The following is a 21,541-nucleotide window of genomic DNA, read 5'->3' as shown; positions in this document are numbered from 1 at the left end:
TTAATTGTGCAGAAGAACCAAAATGCCTAAAAGTATTTTTCATTCTCATTATCTCTAGCCTCCAAACCTATTCATATCATTTTACAAAGTATGTTATTTTAATGCAGCACATTGGAAAAACAAATTTGTTTCCTCTTTCCCAAATCTGAAGACTTCTCTCAAACAAAAACACTTTTTTTAAAATAGGTTTCTTACTTAAGGGAAAAATCTTTTCATAACAACTTCCTGAAAAAACAAAAAGGGTGTGTGTGTGGGGGACAGACATATGTCCAGTCCTGGAATCTATTAAATACAAATGCACCAACCCCCCCCCCCCGAAAAACGCCCTGAGGGTCAATTCTGCAAACAAATTTCACCTCATTTTGTCAACAAATAGAAAAGTCATTGGTAAATTCTTCTTTCCTTTTTTAAAACCAGTTTTAAAACTGTCCAGGATAAACCCATTGAGCTAAGTTCTTAAGACTCATAAAAGATCTAAGTTCATTCAGTAATACATCAATGCTAAATATCAAATAATTTGTAACAGAAGAGTTTATTGTATATGAAATAAGTTAGCTCTCATTATTAGGAAAATGATATTATTTCATAGTATCTTGTAAAGAAAGCAGAAGATGAAATAAATGTATTTTTTTCTGATTCTTAGGGCCTGATATCTAAATAAACAAAATCGATAGGCAGAACTTTTACATTATTTATATAGTATACACTGATGACATTTCTTATAGTGCAACAGTGATCTTTTTAAAATATTTTGTACGTGTGTTATAGGAATTCAACAGATTTTTACAGCCTCTTAAAACACCTTTTGGCTACTACAGTATCAGTAATAACAATGATTACTACCTCCTAAAACTTAAGACAGAAGTAATATTATGTCAGAAGAGTACATTTAAAAAAAGCTAATGAATGAATTCTCCAAGTAAAGGATATATCAAACTTTAGAGTTTTATGTATGTGTAACTACAGGGAGGGACAGGGGATGGCATCACTTCTGTCATCATGTCATCAGGCAAACTAACATCATTCATATCATTTGTGTGATGATGTCATGATGCACACTGACATTCTTGTGGCTTCTTCCAGAGGCCTATAGTTTTTTATTAAGACATCTGACCTGTTATCACACCAACACTGAACTCATTTTTTAAAATATAATTTAGAAGCATTACCAATTTGTGCTTCTGGGCTAAAGCCCATAACAAATATTATTTTGATGAATAGGAAGGTTTCAGATTGTCTGCAGAAGAATTACCTTTAAATTCCTACAGTGGAAAATTAGTGCTAAAAGAATTGAATGCTAGCAAGAATGTGTCCTGCTACTAATTTCAAGAAACTGTTCCTAGCACATCATGCCAAATATGCCGCAATAAGTTCTAGCATACAGGTGAACAATGCCGCTTTCTTTTTTTCAAGAAATGATGAGATAAAACTTTTATTATTTTTTTCTTCCAGCATGATGCTGCAAATGCATGAATACCCAAGTTGTTTCAATAGGACATTACATTAACAAATCAAAAAATGTAAAATAAAGTACTGCAGGATCACAATAAGTTTTAGTGAATTTGTCATTTCCTTCCAACATAACATCTAATAATTTTTAATTTTAGTGAATGTTTCTATTTAATTTTTCTAGATTTGAAATTACAATAATTTAAAAGTAATTGACAAGGCTGTATACTGTCACCCTGCTTATTTAACCTATATGCAGAGTACATCATGAGAAATGCCAGGCTGGAAGAATCACAAGCCGGAATTAAGATTGCAGGGAGAATCATCAACAACCTCAGATATGCGGACGATACCACCCTAATGGCAGAAAGTGAAGAAGAACTAAAGAGCCTCTTGATGAGGGTGAAAGAGGAGAGTGCAAAAGCTGGCTTGAAACTCAACATTAAAAAAACTAAGATCATGGCATCTGGACCCATCAATTCCTGGCAAATAGAAGGGGTAGAAATGGAAGCAGTAACAGACTTCATTTATTTGGGCTCCAAGATCACCGCAGATGGAGACTGCAGCCATGAAATTAAAAGACGCTTGCTCCTTGGGAGGAAAACTATGGCAAGCCTAGATAGCATATTAAAAAGCAGAGACGTCACCTTGCCGACAAAGATCCGCATAGTCAAAGCTATGGTTTTTCCAGTAGTAATGTATGGCTGTGAGAGCTGGACCATAAAAAAGGCCGAGCGCCGAAGAATTGATGCCTTTGAACTGTGGTGCTGGAGAAGACTCTTGAGAGTCCCCTGGACTGCTAGGAGGTCAAACCAGTCAATCTTAAAGGAAATCAACCCTGATTGCTCATTGGAAGGATCGATAATGAAGCTCAAGCTCAGATATTTTGGTCACCTAATGCGAAGAGAGATCTCTTTGGAGAAGACCCTGATGCTGGGAAAGATTGAAGGCAAAAGGAGAAGAGGACGGCAGAGGATGAGATGGTTAGATAGCATCACTGAAGCAATGAGCATGAAACTGAGCAAACTCAGGGAGGCAGTGAAGGACAGGAAGGCCTGGCGCAATATGGTTCATGGGGTCACGAAGAGTCGGACACGACTTAACGACTAAACAACAACAACAATGATCACAAAGCAAAAATAGTTACACTTTCTTTTCCATATTTATTTAAAATGCTCTCATCTATCCTATAAAAGTTTCTGAGTAAAAATGAGCCAATATTAGGAGGTATAAACTGAAAATGGTAGCACACTATTTTGTCAAGGAATATTTAGTTAAAAAAAAAAATTGTGAGCAGTATATTTACATAAACTTATTCAATATATGTCTTAAAATCTCATAATAGTATATCCTACCTCCATAGAGACATGGATAGACCAACAGGGTTAACTCAGCAAATAATTTAATAAAACTATACAAGAAAAATGACTTAACCATAAGGGCAATGGAACACTAATGTGTTTCATAATGTGTATCTTACCCACTGTAAAAGGGTCAGCGAACATGTCACTTCTATTTTCCTTCCAGTCCAGCAGGTACTTGATGTTGATGGGATCTGCAGCTTCTGTATGAGTGTTAACTTTCACCATCAAGCTATGAGCTTTTCCAATGCCACAATATACCTTTGTTTCATTCACTAGGGCCAAATCAGAGAGAGCATTTGCTGCTTCAAATGCCTGATTGAAATATTCACAGGCCTTGTAGTAATTCCCCTAATAAAAAGAAAACATATTTCAACATTCCATATTTTCACACTTGCAGCTTTTAAAGTTGCTTCCAAACTAGTTCTGCCCTGACTCAAATAAAGAATTGTAGTGGTTGGGGGTGAGGAAAGAAATATGAAATTTAAATTATAGTATATCACATCAATATTGTCCTGGGAATAGCATGTCATTTAAATGTCATGTGACCTTAGGAAAGAAAGAGGGATGGGGAGGGGAGGGGAGGGGAGGGAAGGGAAGGGAAGGGACAGATGAATTGCATGCTCTTGATAGAAGTTAGAGTGCTGGCCAAGAATGTAGAACTTGGTTCAAATCTCAGCTGATCAGTGAAGACTTAGACTAATCATACCCTTTCTGTCTAACCTATCTCAAGGTTTGCTAAAAGACTAGAATAGATATGGGGAGGAAAGAAACATATATATTATCATGACCTCTTTAAAAAAATTGTTAATTTAAATCTGAAGAAATAAATCTATTTCTGCAGAATTTTATTTATATTTATATGGATGTAACATAGTAAAATAGAATTGAATATAGAATACATCACTATATGACCTGTTAATCAAATAATTCAAGTATTATTTATAGAAAATACAAAAACAGTAAAATTACAATAAATAAAACATTAATAAGCCAAATTACTATTCAAGCCAGCAATTAAACACAACAGTGTAAGTAATTTCAAATGGAAAAAGTCTGTGGGAGCCAAAAGTCTTTGAGTTCCAGATAGGAAATCTCCTGCTTATTTTACTCTCACAATAAAACACAGGTAAGATCAGCTCTCCCCAATGCCGGTGTTCTCCAGATGTAAGTACTAGCATCCAGAATTCCCAGCCAACATGGTCTTTGATGAGGAGTTTTGGAATCAAAGTCTATCTATGTCATCATCTCTTAGAGAAGAATGGATTCGTTTGAGGAATGACGACTAACCCAATTCATTGAGTTTCATGGCTGAGAGGGCTTGAACAAGGTCCTCTGCAAGACCAATATAAAAAATTGGCTACACTAGGTGAAATATGTGATATTTCTCCTTAGAAGCTGCTTGGATTAGAGCTACTTTTTCATAGATCTGATACAGAAGAGCGCAAGTGAAATTCTGCTCATAAAATTAAACCTTACTGCTTGTTGTTCTCATCATTCTCCTTTATGATCCAGCCAGTGGATTCTCTTGAATTGTGTAAGGTGGACAATGGTTGGAAATTGCTGGAGGCTTATATGAGACATATGATCTACTTATGCAAAGGATACCTGCTTCCAGAAGAATGTCCTCTCCCAAACTAAATGATTCTAGACTGAAAGGAAAAGGTGATTTTTTCCCTATTTCCCTTATTTCCATTAAAACATTGCTTTGCAGGGCTGGGAAATTTGTGAGAAGAGTTTGTGATACGGTATTAAGGGGCTGTGGGAGAAGGAGGAATCAACTGAAATTGCTGTTTTGTCACCTATTCTAGCAAGAGAGTTTAACTGGCTCCTGATTTCCTCTATTAATGGAAGGTCAATTCTGGATTGAATCCGTTGATTTTGTAACACACTTGAACAATTCACTGGGTATATATTTAAAAACATAGATATAATTAACATACATTACAGAGTTCTTTATTGGGCTTCTATATTATATGCAGTCAATGAAAATTGAATGTCTAATTATCCTGATTTTTCTTCTTTTTAAAACTGTGTGATTCAATCTAAGTTTATTGGGCACTCATGCTGCCTTGCCTAAGATACTGCAGACAGAGTGTGATAAAGAAATTTAAATTCAACTCATCTGCTTTTAAAAAAGCAGATACTGTAAGAAAACTTGACATAATATTTCAGCTATCCATTCAGAATCAAAATTTGATTAAAATGTTGCAGTTTCCATTGACCTCCCAACCAAAGTGATCCATGAGCATATAAAAGTAAATTGGCTTTGTCCAAGCTCCTGGATTCTTCCTGTTCAAAGGTAGAAAACAGGATAAATTCTTGCCATTTAAAGGCTGCTACCCCATTTGTTGGCTTTAAAAAAATTAAGACCACATTTTTTTACTGAAGTCCCAAAGCAGCTTACAACAAAATAAAAATTATAACAAAACAATATAGCAAAATACAATAAAATCTACCAGTAAAAATCATAAAATGTAATTAGGAGTAATGGGCAACACAACTAGTAAAATAAATAGCATTACTTCTCAGTAGAAATACTCCATACTAAAAACCTGTCTAATCTCACACCAAAATGAAACATTAGTAAGCAAGTAATTTGCTAAAACATGGGTAGACAACTTCTTAAAAACTGCAACTTATTCACATAATGAGCTAGAGGAATGTCACCAGAATGGATGGGGCAAAATAATTCTACAAGGGGTTTTTTGGGCTGCTTTCCACTTTAACATCCTCTTCCCAAATATCTCTTAAATCTTAAATCAAAATGCTGACATTTGGGTAGCTAAAGAGGAAGTGGGAGTGGTTTGCCTCCAGAGACTTCCCACTGCCATTCTCACCGTCAGAAGGGAGCACTATGTGCACCACCTTAAACTCCTGGATGAAAGATGGGATATTATCAGTACTACTGTGAGGGACTGGAATGGAGGAAGGGGGGTGAAAACGGTGCTCTCGTCTCCAGAGCAATGCTCTGGAGATAAGCGGAGAAAGCTGGTGCATCCCTGAACATTCCAGAAGATAGTAGAGAGTTGTGCCTGGGAACTGCTGGTCAGTCTGAGAAGATTTCTGTAAACAAGTGCTGGCAAATAAACCTTGCTGATTGAACCTGCATGGCCTCCAGGAGTTCTTTGGGCTAGGCCTGACAACTACAAGGTAGACCAGAAGAAGAAACACATGCCATGTATGCCTAAAACTACTTTTATTAAGATTGGTTATAGTAACAGAATCTTGCAAGTCTGCATGTGCTTCTCCACCTCCCGCTTTTATCTTCATGTGAATTTGGGGTGTGTGTGTATCTGAGACGTGTTCGTATCCCTTCCCCTCTATCTCAGCTCCTGCAATGTTTATCTCCTTATTACTTTGCTAATAGATCTTTCCTTTCTCCATCAATGTCATCCTCTTTACTCGCTACAGATAAGTTTGATAAATTATTATTATATCAATCAAATAGGAAAAAGTGGAAAAACGCCATCAGAAATAATTTGGTATGATTGCAGAATGTCAGGGGGCTACAAATAGGATTCTGTGAGAAACTGTATGTAACCAGCAGTCATACCCTTTGGCTCCTGACCCATTTCCTCATCTATTCCTTGATCAGTAAGATTTTATATAGGAGGATAAATTTGTTTTGTACAAAAGTGGGAAGGCAGAGGAGTTTATAGAATTGGTTATTTAATTCTAGATAACAAGATAGTCAAATATTTTTGAATATAGCTTGAAAAACACCCCCCCCCGACACAACTATAAACCTTGTTTTAATGTGTCAAAGAATAGGATATGGATTAAAACCACTAATATATTTGAAAAATGAGGCATACAGTAACTACTTTAATTGTACAGCAATCTCATCTCTCTACACATATTCAGCACAATTTCTCTTGAAAATCTAAAAAAGGAGGATAATTGGGGTACTGAATTCAATTAATCTCATTTAATTTTTTTGTGGCATAGAGTAACTTTTAAGTTAATTTCAGCCACTCATAAAAAATTGACTAAGAAGATAAAACATAGGGGTTTTATCTAAACTAAAAATGGGATGGTATAAATCACAAACTTTCTACATTGTGCTGGCGGGGCGTAAACATACTGGTACACATTACCATGTTTTGTGGCAATGGCCACTTAGTCAAAGCTTTTGACTGAAAGTTATTGAAAAAAATTTGGAAAATTGCTCAACCAACCTTCATAATAAATCCTGCAGTTGCCTTAATATCTATAGTTCTTAATGCACATAGGCAAATGCAACATTAGAAATTCATTCAGTTCATATTATTAGCAGCTATATTTGCTATGGCAAAGCATTGGAGAACCAAAATAGATATTTCACTGGATCAGTGAAACTGAAAAATGTTGGAAATTGCCTTGATTAAACAATTAATGTAACAAAAACATGTTTGGAAAAAATCCTACAATCAAGGACAAATTTTGTCATTGTGTCAACCCAACTTTTCCTAATAGATTACTCTGATCTGTACAATTGTTGTTTTGGATAGATATATTGAATATGAATGTTTTCAGTGTTTGATTTCTCAAGATCATAAATGTGATCTCTCTCTCTCTCACACACACACACACACACATACACACTCAAACTCAATTAGTATTTCTTTAATTTGTTCTTTGTTTTGTTCCTCCTCCTCCTCCTCTTTTAGATTTTTTTTTATTTAACAAAATAATGCAGTAGATAATTGGGAACTGGTACAGAAATTTCTGAATTTATCTCCTACGTATAGAGCAAGGCAACTACGTCCTGCACAAATTGCAGCTTCCAATCAACTCTTGGCAGCAGTATAGTGAGATAGAATAACCCGGAACAGAACAACTCACTGTAGAGCCAAAACATACTGGGGTAAATTCAGTCTGAATTAAATCTATATTTGACAAGTCCAAAAATGTTAGATTTCCTAATGTAAGTTAACTTTTCTAACCAGTTTATGAAAGGTATATGTTACCATAATATCAACTTAATGCAACCATTTTGGTACATTGAGCTGATGGTTCACTACTTTGCTGGAACTAGAAGCTGAAGGTCTGAAGTGCCTAACTTAATAGTACACTTTTAAATGTTGAGCCAGCTTATAATCCAAACATCATAAAAATGGAAATACTTAAAAACATATATAATACCTAGGATTTATCATTAGTCCAATGCAGTAAAAAATTTTAAATTAAATTTTTAAATTAAAAAATAAATTTAAATTTAAAAATGTAAAGTAAAAAATAAAAAAAAATACAGCAGCAGTATATTCAGATTGCAGATATATGCTGGTAAAATATTTAACATCAGATTTATTAATACAGATTCTGACTGATGTAACAGTACATATGGTATCTTATTAAATAATACTTACACTTTCATTGTAAATATTTCCGAGGAATGTACACGCATCCACAAGACTTTGGTTCAGCTGAACTTTCTTGGCAATGTTCATGAACTTTTCCAAGTACATAATAGCTTCAGCAATTTGTCCCTGACTAAGGACAAAGACACTTGATATTTAATTGGGAAATTCATTATATTATGCCAGAATATAACTGAACAATCTGTATATGAAACCTTGTTTTTAAAAGTTATATAATTTAAATATGAGTGCAATATGGAGGAAAATGATAAACTGCAGCAGCTACTGGAGGATAGACTCCTTCAAGATATAATTGCTGCTCTTTTTAATTGTGTAAGGCAATGGTTGATAAATTTATACTACCTACTATAGTTGCACTGACTTGTAGTGTATCACCTCCAACAAGCAGTTTAATATACAAATGATCCAAAGATCATTCCCAAATCTAAGGTAAACTTTGGCAAATAAACACTGATAAGATTTTTGCACATTTTTAATAAAGCAAGCTATATTAACAACACTTCTCCAATTACTGTTAAAACATGTAGCCAAACTTGTTTGTGAATAAACATAATTTAAATACTTGCTTTGAAACTGAGTGCCTAATGCAATGGTTCAGAAAATAAATTGTCAAACTACCAATAAGCCACAACTTCTAGTGTAATATAAAAATAATGTGAAAAATAATCTTTATTTGAAATGGAAAAAGGGATTATTTTCTTATTAAAAAAAACTAGGAGCAAAACCATAGAAACAAAAATAAAAATGTATAATCTATAAACTAATACACTTGAATCTTACAGGCAAATATATATCTCTGCAAGACTATAATACTGTTGTGTAATATGTTCATGTGATTAAAGTGAACCAAACTAAAGCATTAGCTAACTTAGTTATAGGTATAATGCTATCTATAACTAAAAGTAAATTCCACTAATTTCCATTTTTGAAGTATAAACTAAAATTTGTATGACATTTAAAACTAATGTATTTTAAAATTTTGCAACAAAATGTATTGATTAGATGTTATTTTATTATATTTTGGAAAAGGCCATCACATATTATGAGGATGTAGAATGCATTGCAAACATTTACTGCATGTCAAAGGGTTTCTAAAGTTTAAAGAAGAGCCACATTTTGAAAGCTATTTTTCTTTCAAAAAGGAGGAAACCAAACATTTCCACAAAGAAGTACTGAACTGATTCATAGAAGTTAAAGGACAAGGTTAAAATGTTAGACAAATATTAATTCCAGTTTTTCTAGTTTTCTATATGCAGTGCACAGGTGCAACTTGAACAACATATTATATGGTATAATCACTAAATTCATTCAACCAGACCTTAGAGAGTTAAAAACATATATTCTGAGGAAAGTACTCTTCGGTCCAAAGAATGAGAATGAAACTGTGCAGAATATTTGTGTATCAAGGTGATTCCAGTTTCCAACTGGGAAAACAGGACTGTTAACACCCACATCCCCTGACAACTGTCCAATTATGTATATCACACTTGGCCTACTGTTTGCAGTAGAAGTAATCAATAAAGGATGTGGTTGAGTGAACATAGATTTTGGTTGAACCAATGCATGAAATCTTAATCATTTACTCAGAGTGAAGAAATCAAATAGAACAGAGATGAAACAGCCACCGAGGGGTTTGTTGATTGTGCCACCATGTTTGTGGGTTAGAGGCTGAAAGTAATAAGTCAAATGGAACCAGTGACAGGAGAAAATGAATAAAGGTTTTCTTAATGCAATGAATTAATAGAAATGTTTTTGAGGCTATTTGGACAGTTTTTGAGATTGCCCAGTTAGATTCCACTTTCATTTATAAAAAATAAGGATGCTACTAGACCATTCAATTTCAATAAAGCAAAAAGAAAATAAAAGGGGGGAAAGGAATGAATGAGAATTACAACCAAAAGGAAATATGCTACTACAGAGTTTTATTTCTGCCATGAGTGTAAAACTGCTACAAAATCAAGATACGATTGAAGAAGTCTGAAAAACAATTATGGAGGGAAAAAACTCTCCAAACAAATAGCATTAAACAATAATAATCTGCCTAGTCTACCCAGTCTTTGAAACAGCACTTAGTTTTATTTTATATTTTATTTAGAGGTAAACATAATCTATATTTTAAGTCAGTGAAACCATATTTTAAGCCAAATATGAACCTATATTAGAATACAGAAGTTATTATTTGTTATTCACAATTCTTATCTATTCAAGTTCATAGTGCCTTTCACATTGCAAGCTTTTCTTCCAATACTTTTTCAGCGACAGAATCTGATCCTAAAAAGTTACACATACACACAAACACAAATATGGCACAAAAAAACACAAATATACATATACATATACATAAATACACATATATTCTGCCAACATCACGATACTGTAATTAGAAATGGGTTTTGAAGGTAAAGCTAGGTTTAGAAAAAAACCCAAACATTTAGCACATATTGAAAAACACAATATATGCTTTTACGATGAAAAAAATCTTCTATAGAAAGTTCTTTTATATAAGCTCTTTATATTGTTAAGATGGACCATCTTTATATTAGTAAGATGGACCATCATTATTAGGCGGAATATATTATTTCTGGATTACCAAAATAATTAAATAATTTAATATAAATGCTTCAAACTATGAAGCATTCATATGAAACATTTTTTTAAATCAAACTCTAATATTTATGAAAAACTTTAAGAATGGATATCCAAAAGAATCTATTAAATCTATTTTAGGCACAGAATTTTCTGTCTTATCCACTAGTTTAGGCATGATAAATCACAAGTTTCTATGCACAAATCAGTATTACGCAAACATTTGGACACAGAAACTTGCTATATTTCTGAACTACTGCATTTGCAATTATCCTAAAAGCTTGGGGGGAAGGGGTGTGCAGAAGCCAGTAGAATCATATCTAGCATAGGTCCTAGATCCCTTGATAAAGAATCAGGAGATCATATGAGAATTAAGAACTAGGAAATTCAGTTCAATTTAATACACTATATTCTAGAGAATGCAATACTACTTTGAAACAAAAGTAGCAATAGCAACTTGGTATGATAATCAAGTTATGATCATACAGTGTGCTATGTCTGTTTTAATTTAAAACCCAAATCTCCATAATTTAAAAGGAGTTTAATTCACAGAATTAAATACAGACACTATGTGCAATTATATAATTCTGTACCAACTTCATTTATTTCAATAGGATTTGTGAAGTGCTCTGAAATGAAACATGCATTTGCACAATTAAGTTTGAGGGTTAACTGGTATGAATTAAAAATAAAAGGGAGTAATAAAACAAAGGAAAGAGAGAAAACAGTCTTTTGACAATTTAAATGCTAAGTCAATAACAATTATCATTATATCAACTACCTAAAAATTAATTCTGCTGAAAGTGTGATGCATTTCTAAATTGTGCCTCATAAAAGAACTGTATTTACGCAACAAAAAATTAAGTCATAATTAAAGGCTCCGAGTACCCTACAGAGTCGTAAAGAAGTCTGTCCGCTGTGCCTCTGCAAAGTTCATTGTTCACGATTTGCACTGTTCCAGTCAGCCTTTTCTGGGGCAATGACTAGTATTGTCTAATCAGCAAATGGTTGTGAATTATTCAATTGTTCCTGAAGCAATGATTTAGCAGAACTGCCACCCATAGTTTCCCTCTGCATCTCTGCGTATCATTGCTTTCTGTGTTGGTTCCTTTCAATCAGGAAACATCCTTCAAAAAGATATGGCATGTAGCTTCCATGGAAGGTGGGTAATTCCTCTTTCATGATTCAATGGTAAACATTTTCAGACATAAGAAACAAACCTATCTTAACTATTAGAATATATACAAATACTGATACCTGCTAATATGACAACTGGAGACTACTAATATAGTCTATGAACAACAGAGGTACTAGCCATTTCTATTTCCAAGAAATACTTTTTTCAGAAAGTAACAGTTCAATCACTCTTGAATAGATTCTCTCAACTCATCTCAAGGGATTTCTAAAGCAATCTTGATAACATATATTAATTTAATTAATATTATTAATATTAATATCAATAATGTTTATAAAATTAAATAAATTAATAAATTTAATAAATTAATAATAAAATCGATAAAATTAATAAAAATTATCATGCCATATATTCATTAGTTTATTGCCTTTACTTACATAATCTCTAGAAGCAAAAGAATTTGGTAGAAAAGCTGTCAATGCTTTCATGAATGGAAAGGCAAGGGCTCAGAATTCAGTATAGTTATGCATATAAATATACAACTTACTCTTTAGCCTCTGAATTTTATTCTTATGTAAATCTGTGCAATGTTATAAAAACTGTTCAATGTTTAAAAAGTATAAAAGAGTCATTCTGGACATTTATACTAACCATATACTACAGAGCTAAGGAGCACCTAATAGATCAGTTTTCTGTTTTTCACATAACAAGGAGAGATCCTGTTTTTTTTGTTTTTTTTAAATTATGGCCTAACAGTTGGATTTTATATTTCCAAAGTTAGATGCCAACAGTTATTTGTTAATCTTTACTTCCCACCAAATGTTAAAAAAGTCTGTGCTCTAACTTTTTAATATCATCTCTGCACCTGACTGAGGACAATTTTCTATCTGTGGACTAAGCCCATATTCCTTCTCGGAGGCAACCTATAATCTAGTGTGGACGTTCCTTAACCAAAAGCCACATTTAAAATTATAATATATCTGAAACCTTCCTGGAAATTACTATGCTAGTTTATAGATTTTGAGGCTTCCTAGCTTTTTTTTTTTTAACTTCCAAAAACTCTTACTATTTTTGCCGTAAAAAGTAAGGTAGAACAGTACAATGAAAAGTTTTCAAAGAAGCATTCTTGAAAGATTATATTGTAGCATGTTTACTGAAGTATGTCATAATTATTGCACTGTTGTTTAACCTGCAAGATATGGCAGGATATTCTGTTTTTCACCTGTGGCTTAAACTTTTTGAATGGAACAACAGTGCAACTTTCAGTTCTGTTTAATACTCCAAAAGGTTATTGTTATGTATAAAGAAATCATAAGGTATCTTAATTTCAAAAGCTTAAATTAAAATGTCAGCTATGATAAAGGCATTGCTTGAAATATTGCCTGCCAGTATTACAAAACAAATATCTTACAATTTCCACAGCTGAATTAAATTTAAATAATAGCAAGACAAAGATGTGGCAATCTACCTTACAAGGACCTGAGCTATAGCTTGATATGCTCTCCCTAATCCAACATAATCTTCCAGTAGTTTGGATATTTCCAGATAAGTGTTTAACTTCTGTAAAACAAAAGAAGATAAAAGAGTTATTTCTGCTTTCCTACTTGTTACTCACACTGAGGGAAAAATATAGTTAGCTTGGTTGACAATATTTTGAAATATCTGTGTAAGGATTTTATTATAATGGTTTCACTTCACTCTAAGGATCATGCATATATGTATATTATCTAATTAAATAAAAATGCATTACTAACTAGCTTATAGGAAAGTAAACAAATGGCTTCTGATCAACAAGCAAGTTATATACTTCCATGGTTGTGCTTACTTGGTTCCTGCAAGTGCATCATCTCTATCCATAGATGCAGCACTGGAGCAATAGTTACTATTAGAAGTTTTCAAATTATGTCCAAAATAATCAGTTGTGATATATTGTACATAATTTAAAAGAAAAACAGTATTGAAAACAAATTGTTTTATCCAGATGTACTGCATATACTTCTTTGCACAAGTGTTTTGTTCATGTTAATTTTGGAATCAGTCAATTAGTATCACCTCTTCTATAAGCAAAGCTGCCATAGTGAAACACATGATCCTAACTTAACTGCCATCATCTCTATTGCCTACTTTTTTAAATCATGCATTTGAATGATTAGTAGAAAAGCATGTATATATAATGACATTTCAATTTTTCTTCTACTTCTCATGGCACTTTTATCCAATCTATTACACAGTTGAGGACACAAAAAGTCTCCAAAGACTATGGAAATCCTTTTTGCCAATTTCCAATAAAGGATTAGTGAATGTCATTTTCCAAGTTTAATGGGGGTTAGGAGATGAAAAAGACATTGTAAAAATCTGTGCAAACCATAAAGCCTGACTGGATGATCAGGTATACTCTAAGTAGACCACAAGCATCCTCAGCCAAACTAAGCTTGACTAGAACTGCTGACAAATCACTCAGATATTGATAGGCAGTCTTTTCTATAAACATCTTTTCTATAAACACTGCTGAAGTGGATTTCAGTCAGGTCAGTTGGAATAATGTTTGAAACTTTTACTGTGAACCTGTATTGTTGGGTTCACAGAGCATGCTAAGCCATATTGTAGTTTGTTTTGTTTTAGCTTAGCATATAAGTTGAAGACCACCACTTTAGATTCTAATTTATAGCTATACTAATTTATAGCATAAATACTATTTATTAAACAAACCATGATTTAACATAATATATACACTGTCCTCTCTGCACGGTGGGGGGGGGGCATATTAATATACAGCACAGTCAGTTTGAACCATTCAACTGACAAAAAGACCTTTATTTCCTAAAATAGAGATAAGAATTAGAAATATTCAAACATATTGTTCTGTATCTCAAAGTAAATTCACTTGATTCACACCTCCCAACAAACATGCAGTGGGCAATTTTGTATCACAGTTTTGGCCTTTAAGAAAATACATGTATTAAGTGTTTACAGTGCCTATTTACAATATGGACATGTATATGCATATTTTAGTATAACTGTATCCATAATACATTGTAATAATTGTTCAGCCATCTTTTTTTGTTTTCAAATATCCCACCACAGATTACTGCAGCAATGGGCAGGTCAAATTTATAAAAAAATACATGTGACATTGACATTTCAAAATCTGTTGATAGTAAAACCTTAACTCTGGGTGATTACTGTACGTTGTTCAGAATTGTGAATTTAGGACAGTATAAAAATTATATTAATAAATCAATAAATAACTGCTGTGACTGGAGTATCCAATAACCCTTGAAGTATTTTGCTTTATTATTACTGTATACAGTTTCTTCTAGCCCTACTGTTCTATTGTTCCTAAGGCCACTTTCCTATTAAACTGACCTGCAACAGCTGAGTTATCATATGTTGTTTGAAGCCCACTAAAACTAATAAATTCTATATTTATCCTGAAATAACCCATCTAAACATTTAGAAAACTTTAGTCAGTCAAAATGAGACTAAAGGCCAATTAGAGGATTCTGGATATCTTTATATAACTGTATTGCTGAATGGAATTGCTTGAGATAATTCAAAAATTTTTTTATGGAATGAAAAATATTAAAAGCCAAGTGATTTCTGCTAGAGAAGACCAATGGCAGATATAACTAAGAAACCTAGCAAAAGGATGATATAGGCACTAACCTGAAATAGCAGCTCCCTGCCACAGCTGGAGGAGAATGGGTCATTTGGAAGGCCCCAAAATCTCCTTCATGTTCAGTTTGCCAGTTTGAGAATCCACATGGTCAAACTGCACTAGACCAGGGATAAGAAACTATGGCAAGACTGTGCACCATCTTCTACATTTCTTTTCGCTGGGGCAAACTGTTGTGCACTGCAGAATCTTGCTGAAGCCAACTCAAAAGTACTGAAATGTGCATGATGTGTCAAAAGAAATATACCTTGGTGAATGGATACAGGAAGAAAAATGTACCTTTTGATTTAGTGCTTTGTGACTCTTTAGGCACACCCATGTTAGAATCATATACTGTTTATCATATGTATGAAATACACATTATTCACTCTTCTTGGTACTATATCTTCATATATCCAAAGAATGATTTTCTTTTTATTTAAATATAGGATATTTCTTATCTATATCTTATAATTAGTGTGGATTGGAGCGACTGGTATGGTTAGTAAATGTAAAGAAAAATGGTTAATACTAAAAGTCTGTTTAAATTTATTTTGTGATCTCTGTTAAAGGTGAAGAAAAATAAAGCCCTTGCAAATTTTATTCAAATTTGGAAACAGTTAAATAATCTACTTCACTAAATCTAAAGATTTCTTCTTTTTTCATGGATCTGTATTTTAGTTATATGTAGAGTAAAAATGGAAACCCTAGTGCAAATCTAAAGTTTTTTCAGTTTGTAATAAAAACATATCTTCATGAAGGCAAATATTCTGGTGCAGTAATCATTATTAATATTTAAAATAATGTTTAGTTTCACTATAGGTATAATATTGTAATTATTTCCAGAGCTTATGTTGGTATAGCGCATGCAAACTTTTTCTTCTTTCCAATTTTGTGATTCTTTTCCCTTAATCATTTCCTGTCTTAGGATGACCTTTGCAAGAATGTGTCAGGATATTTTGAAATAGCAGAATTATCCTTGCAAGGCAATAGGGTACTAGATTTGCACAAAGGGCAGCAACAGTCACACATTCTATTTGCAAAGGTATTTTACAGATCGATAGTACTGCCAGTGAGAATATGAGGCAAGAGAAATATGCTATTTAGATATATGCTCTCTATGTATGGAAAAAATATAAATGATGGATCTAACTCATTATATGATAAATATAATATCACCTTCCATCTGGATGAGAAGTATGCCCAGATTAAAAAAGGATGCATATATATCAATGAAATCTGAGCACTCTATTTTGAGTAACATATCAATTGTCAATATGATTCCGCCCCACCCCATTGTAGTAGTGGGATATTTTATTTTGCATGGTTAATAGCAAAATAAAGGATTAAAGTCTGAAGGATTAAAATAAAATAAAATGAATTCCACTCCATATACATAAGTGTCAGCTACTCTGTCTTCTAGAGTGGAAGCTATGGTGGAAATATATTAGCAGTATCAAAAAATTATAGCAAATATTGAAACAGAGCATTCCAATTGAATAAAATAAAATAAAAACCTGTAGTACAGACAGAGGTGATATAAAAAGGACTGAAAAAATGTTTGGAATACTCTAATCCAATAGTAGGTTTAAATTGTATTTATGTTGTCTTAGCATTAAATATGTATTTCCAGAGGTCAGACTTCAAGATGGAGGTCAGCTTCAACCCAACATTGGAACTATGGACTTTGTCTTACATCTGATAGGATAACTCTTATTTTTATCACTATCCATCTGTCTTCACCATCTTCGACCTTGAATTTTCCTTCTGTTATATAAAAACTAATGTAGAAATCTGCCAGGCTGCACTATATATATATTTTTTCTAGCGTACTATTTCTCTTCTACTTTAAAGTATTTTGCTGAAGCCTTTATGAATGCGTGTTCCTGACTAACAACTATTTTGCCCTTTCTAAAACAGTTTTCAACTCCTTCTCATACTACCTCTGATACTGAAGTAGTATATAATCATAATGGTTAGCAGCCCTTTCCTCTATACATTTGGGTAATCATGTGGTTATGAATTCTGTAATTTAAATATATATTATGGAAAGAAGTACTTCTTTGATCAGTCCTGAATCTTCTACTATTTAGCTTCATTTGGTTGCCCCTGGTTCTAGTATACAAGATATAGAGACAAAGCATTCCTATTTCTTTTCTACACATTGTGCTTCCTTGCTACACTTGTATGAACTGTATATAATGTTCAAACAGATTTCCAGGATCATTTGATAAAGTCTTAATTTTGGAAGAGGCCATTCAGCCCTTTGTTATGTATACAGAAACTAAAATATCTTTGACAGATGCCTATGCTAGAAAACATCTGTTTAAATGAAGATCACATATCCTCTCCTTCTCCCAATATCAAACTGCTTTTCTCCACTTTTGGTTACCATTTTTTGTATTCTTTTTCAGTTTTATAGCATCCTTTTAGAACTGAAGTGGCCAAATATATATACAGTGTTCTAAGTATGACCACATCAGTAATTTTTATAAAGACATTTTCAGTTGTTAATGTGGAATTTATCTTTTTCACAGCAGTTATATATAGATTGACATTTTCATCAATTACCTCCACAATCTAAGATCGCTTTCCTGGTCAATCGCTCCCAACTAAGATCTCAGGGCTTAGATTTTTGCCTCACTATTTATAACTTTATATAAGCTTCTTTACACTCGCTTAAATAATACAATTTTGAAATAATTGTACTGTTTTGAGAACACAAAATATAGATACATATAGATATGTACACAAATAATTACATCACATATCACATCCATCCACCCTCTGTGTCCTGTGGCACAGAGAATTACACTAGGCATTTTTCCAATTTCATATCCAAACTAAGTTAAACAATATGGGTTAGATTTTCAACTTTTAAATGAAAATTTCCAGAGCAGAGTATTATATGGCACTGTACAACCACCAGCAACTTTTATGATGATACTTTCAGTTAGAAGCTCATAAATTCTGGTTTGGCAAACCAGACTCCGGTGCAGAGTCTTTTTAGGCCAAACACCTGATCAAGAGCTCAGGAACCAATGTGAGTAACACAATATTCTTTAATTTTGTATAATAAAGAATACTATTTTCACTAATTTTGGCAGGCCTATGCATCTTAACTGAGCATGAGTTTGCACAGAATACAATATACTTATATTAGCAACCTGGCTTAGTTACCAAATGTGAATGTATTATATGGTTTTATGTCTTATATCATTAATTTAATATTTGAAAGTTTCCATATATGAGAAAATGCATACTCATATTGATTCCTAATACCTATTCTGCCATTCACCACCTCTGCTATGGAGAGAAGCAAGAAAATCTAAGTGAAAAATGGAGAAGCTAAATGAATATGTAGTTTGAAGGATAACAAAGAGTAATATTACTTCCAGTTTACAGGAAACCTTATATACTAGGATGTATAAAAATATACTATGTATTCCACATCCTCCTTAAATTAATTTATTTCAATTTCTATTGCTTTCATATTTTATCATCAGTAACCAGTTAAGATACTTGTGTTTCATTTATAGTTTATGAATTTAAATCAGACAGGCAGCTACACCATTAAAGATGAAACTAGTAACAGACTGTGGCAAATACAGAGACTAAAGATGCTAGACTAGGCAGCATCTTCTAAGGATATTATTTAAAGTTAGAAGAGGTGTTGGCAGGCAGTGATGTGAAGCAAATTAAATGGCTCGCTTTTATGAAAGCATTTGATTTCAATTACTAGTATAATTAAATGGATGAAGCTCAGTTAGACTTCTAATACAGCTGCCCCTGAAGATCACTTAGAAGCTTCAACTGGTCCAGAATGCAGCGATTCAGTATGCCCATGTATCAGCTCTGCTTCGCAAGCTGCACTAGTTGCCAGTATGCTTCTGGGTGCAATTCAAGGGGATTATCACCTTGAGCTCCACATACTATAGGGCCAAGTTATTTGAGGGCATGTCCCCCATGGTTTCTGCCTGGCCAGTATAAGTTGGCATGCTCCAAGTCACTTTGTTTAAACAATGTCATCTCTCGGGACCCAGGAAGTGTGCTTTCTCTGCCGCAATGCCTATCTTCTGGAATGAGGTCCTTCCTGAGATACACATGGCTTCCACCCTGATGGTGTTCCAGAAGGCCTTGAAGATCTAGCTGTTCTCCCAGGCCTTGGGATTGGGTGGATAGGATCCCCTTGTTGGATGAATCTTTGCATATGCTAGTTATTGATTGGTTGGATCCTATCTTGTTTATTTATATTACATTTTAAAAATTTTATTTGTTTAATATAGTGAGCCACCCAGAATTGTTTTGAAATTGGGTGGCATCTAACTCTAATAAAATAAAATAAATAAAAATAACGCATGACTTCAAAAGAATCTACTTCAGAGTTTAGTAAAATCAGTACATTTAGTGCACTCTGTACTTTAAAAACATGAACTGTTAGAGTTCCATTGAACGAAAAAATGTATGAAGCTTTTTTCAAAACTTTATGAATTTGTTTAAATATAATTATAATTATATATATGGCTATGAGAGCTGGACCATAAAGCTGGACCATAAAGAAGGCTGAGGGCCAAAGAATTGATGTCTTTGAACTGTGGTGCTGAAGAAGTCTCTTAAGAGTTCCCTGGACTGCTAGGAGGTCAAACCAGTCAATCTTAAAGGAAATCAACCCTGATTGCTCATTGGAAGGATTGATAATGAAGCTCAAGCTCAAATACTTTGGTCACCTAATGCGAAGAGAGGACTCTTTGGAAAAGACCCTGACGCTGGGAAAGATTGAAGGCAAAAGGAGAAGAGGATGGCAGAGGATGAGACGGTTAGATAGCATCACTGAAGCAATGAGCATGAAACTGAGCAAAATCAGGGAGGCAGTGAAGGACAGGAAGGCCTGGCTCAATATGGTTCATGGGGTCACGAAGAGTCAGACACGACTTAACAACTGAACAACAAATAATCATATATGATTTGGATACAGTTTAGGTACATGCATTGGGACCGGCAGAAACATACTTTCCTGTCCCCTGTAAACCAAAGCAACACTTCTGCTGCCCCCCACCCCATACGACACAGTGGACACAGCTGAAAAGAATAAGCTGTAAGGGTACCTAGTGTAGTGTAGTATTAAGATGTTGGACTAGGGATAGGGAGACCCAAGTTCTAGTCTAATCTCAGCCATGAAAGCTCACTGGGTGACTGTGGGCTAGTTAGTCTCCAATCTCTCACAGGGTTGTTATTGTGGGGAAAAAAATAGGAGAAGGGAGTGCTATGTATATACTACATTAAGCTTCTGAATGAAAGACAGGATATAGATCTAATAAAACAAATAAATAGATGGTGGTATAAGGGCATTTTCTCAAAAGTGGATGGAAGAATCTTCTGGGGTTCTTGAATTTTGCTATAACATTCTTGCATGCTGGAAGGTCCATAATGGAGAATAGGCAACTGGAAAATCCACTTTTACTTGCTGAATGAGCTGTACATCTAACCCAAAATAGAGGAGTACAAATGCCTTGTGGTCTTTTTTATTATTTTTCATCATAAATATAACAGAATCTCACAAAGCTAGAATTTTACATACAAAAAATAATGAATAACTAAATAGTTAAATTTAAAATTATTTAACTAAGCAAGAGTGAAACAAATTCTTTTGCAAATTACCAGTCATTTATAATTTTTGTTGTAGCAAAATATTGTATTAATGCATATTTAAAGTATTTTAAGATAGGAATCCTAGAAATGAAGGGCAAACTAGATTGAAGACTAAGTTGGCTTTATGAGAATTGTAGCATGTGGAGTGGAAAACTTTATCCTTTTACCCCCGACATCTTCTCAATCCTGCTTGCCTCCCATTTGCAATGGGAGGAATGCTACCTTTGTAAATAATAAAAGGCTTTGATTCTAGTTGAAATCATAGTAAGGACAAATGTAAGTCATTCCATTCTCTGCCATGCCAAGTTCCTGATCAGGTGATGAGCTCCACATTTATATTGCT

General features: G+C 33.6%; 1 protein-coding gene across 1 annotated transcript in view; it reads right to left on the bottom strand.

The window, feature by feature from the left end:
• Positions 1–2,834: 2,834 nt before the first annotated feature.
• Positions 2,835–21,541, bottom strand: part of TTC29 (tetratricopeptide repeat domain 29) — a 75,238-nt gene continuing 56,531 nt past the window's right edge. The window contains exons 7-9 of the mRNA XM_025170926.2: positions 13,363–13,454; positions 8,162–8,285; positions 2,835–3,161 (exon numbers count right to left, since the gene is read on the bottom strand). Of these exons, the coding sequence (XP_025026694.2) occupies positions 2,835–3,161; positions 8,162–8,285; positions 13,363–13,454 (543 nt within the window). The remainder of the gene's footprint in view (positions 3,162–8,161; positions 8,286–13,362; positions 13,455–21,541) is intronic.

This window comes from Python bivittatus, unplaced genomic scaffold (genome assembly GCF_059951505.1).
Source record: "Python bivittatus isolate LINGU-HERP-01145 unplaced genomic scaffold, Pbiv_v1 ctg000070_np1212, whole genome shotgun sequence".
NCBI classification, from domain to species: Eukaryota; Metazoa; Chordata; class Lepidosauria; order Squamata; family Pythonidae; genus Python; species Python bivittatus.
The sequence above is the reverse complement of the archived record's forward strand: the minus strand, read 5'-3'. Positions and strand labels throughout refer to the sequence as shown.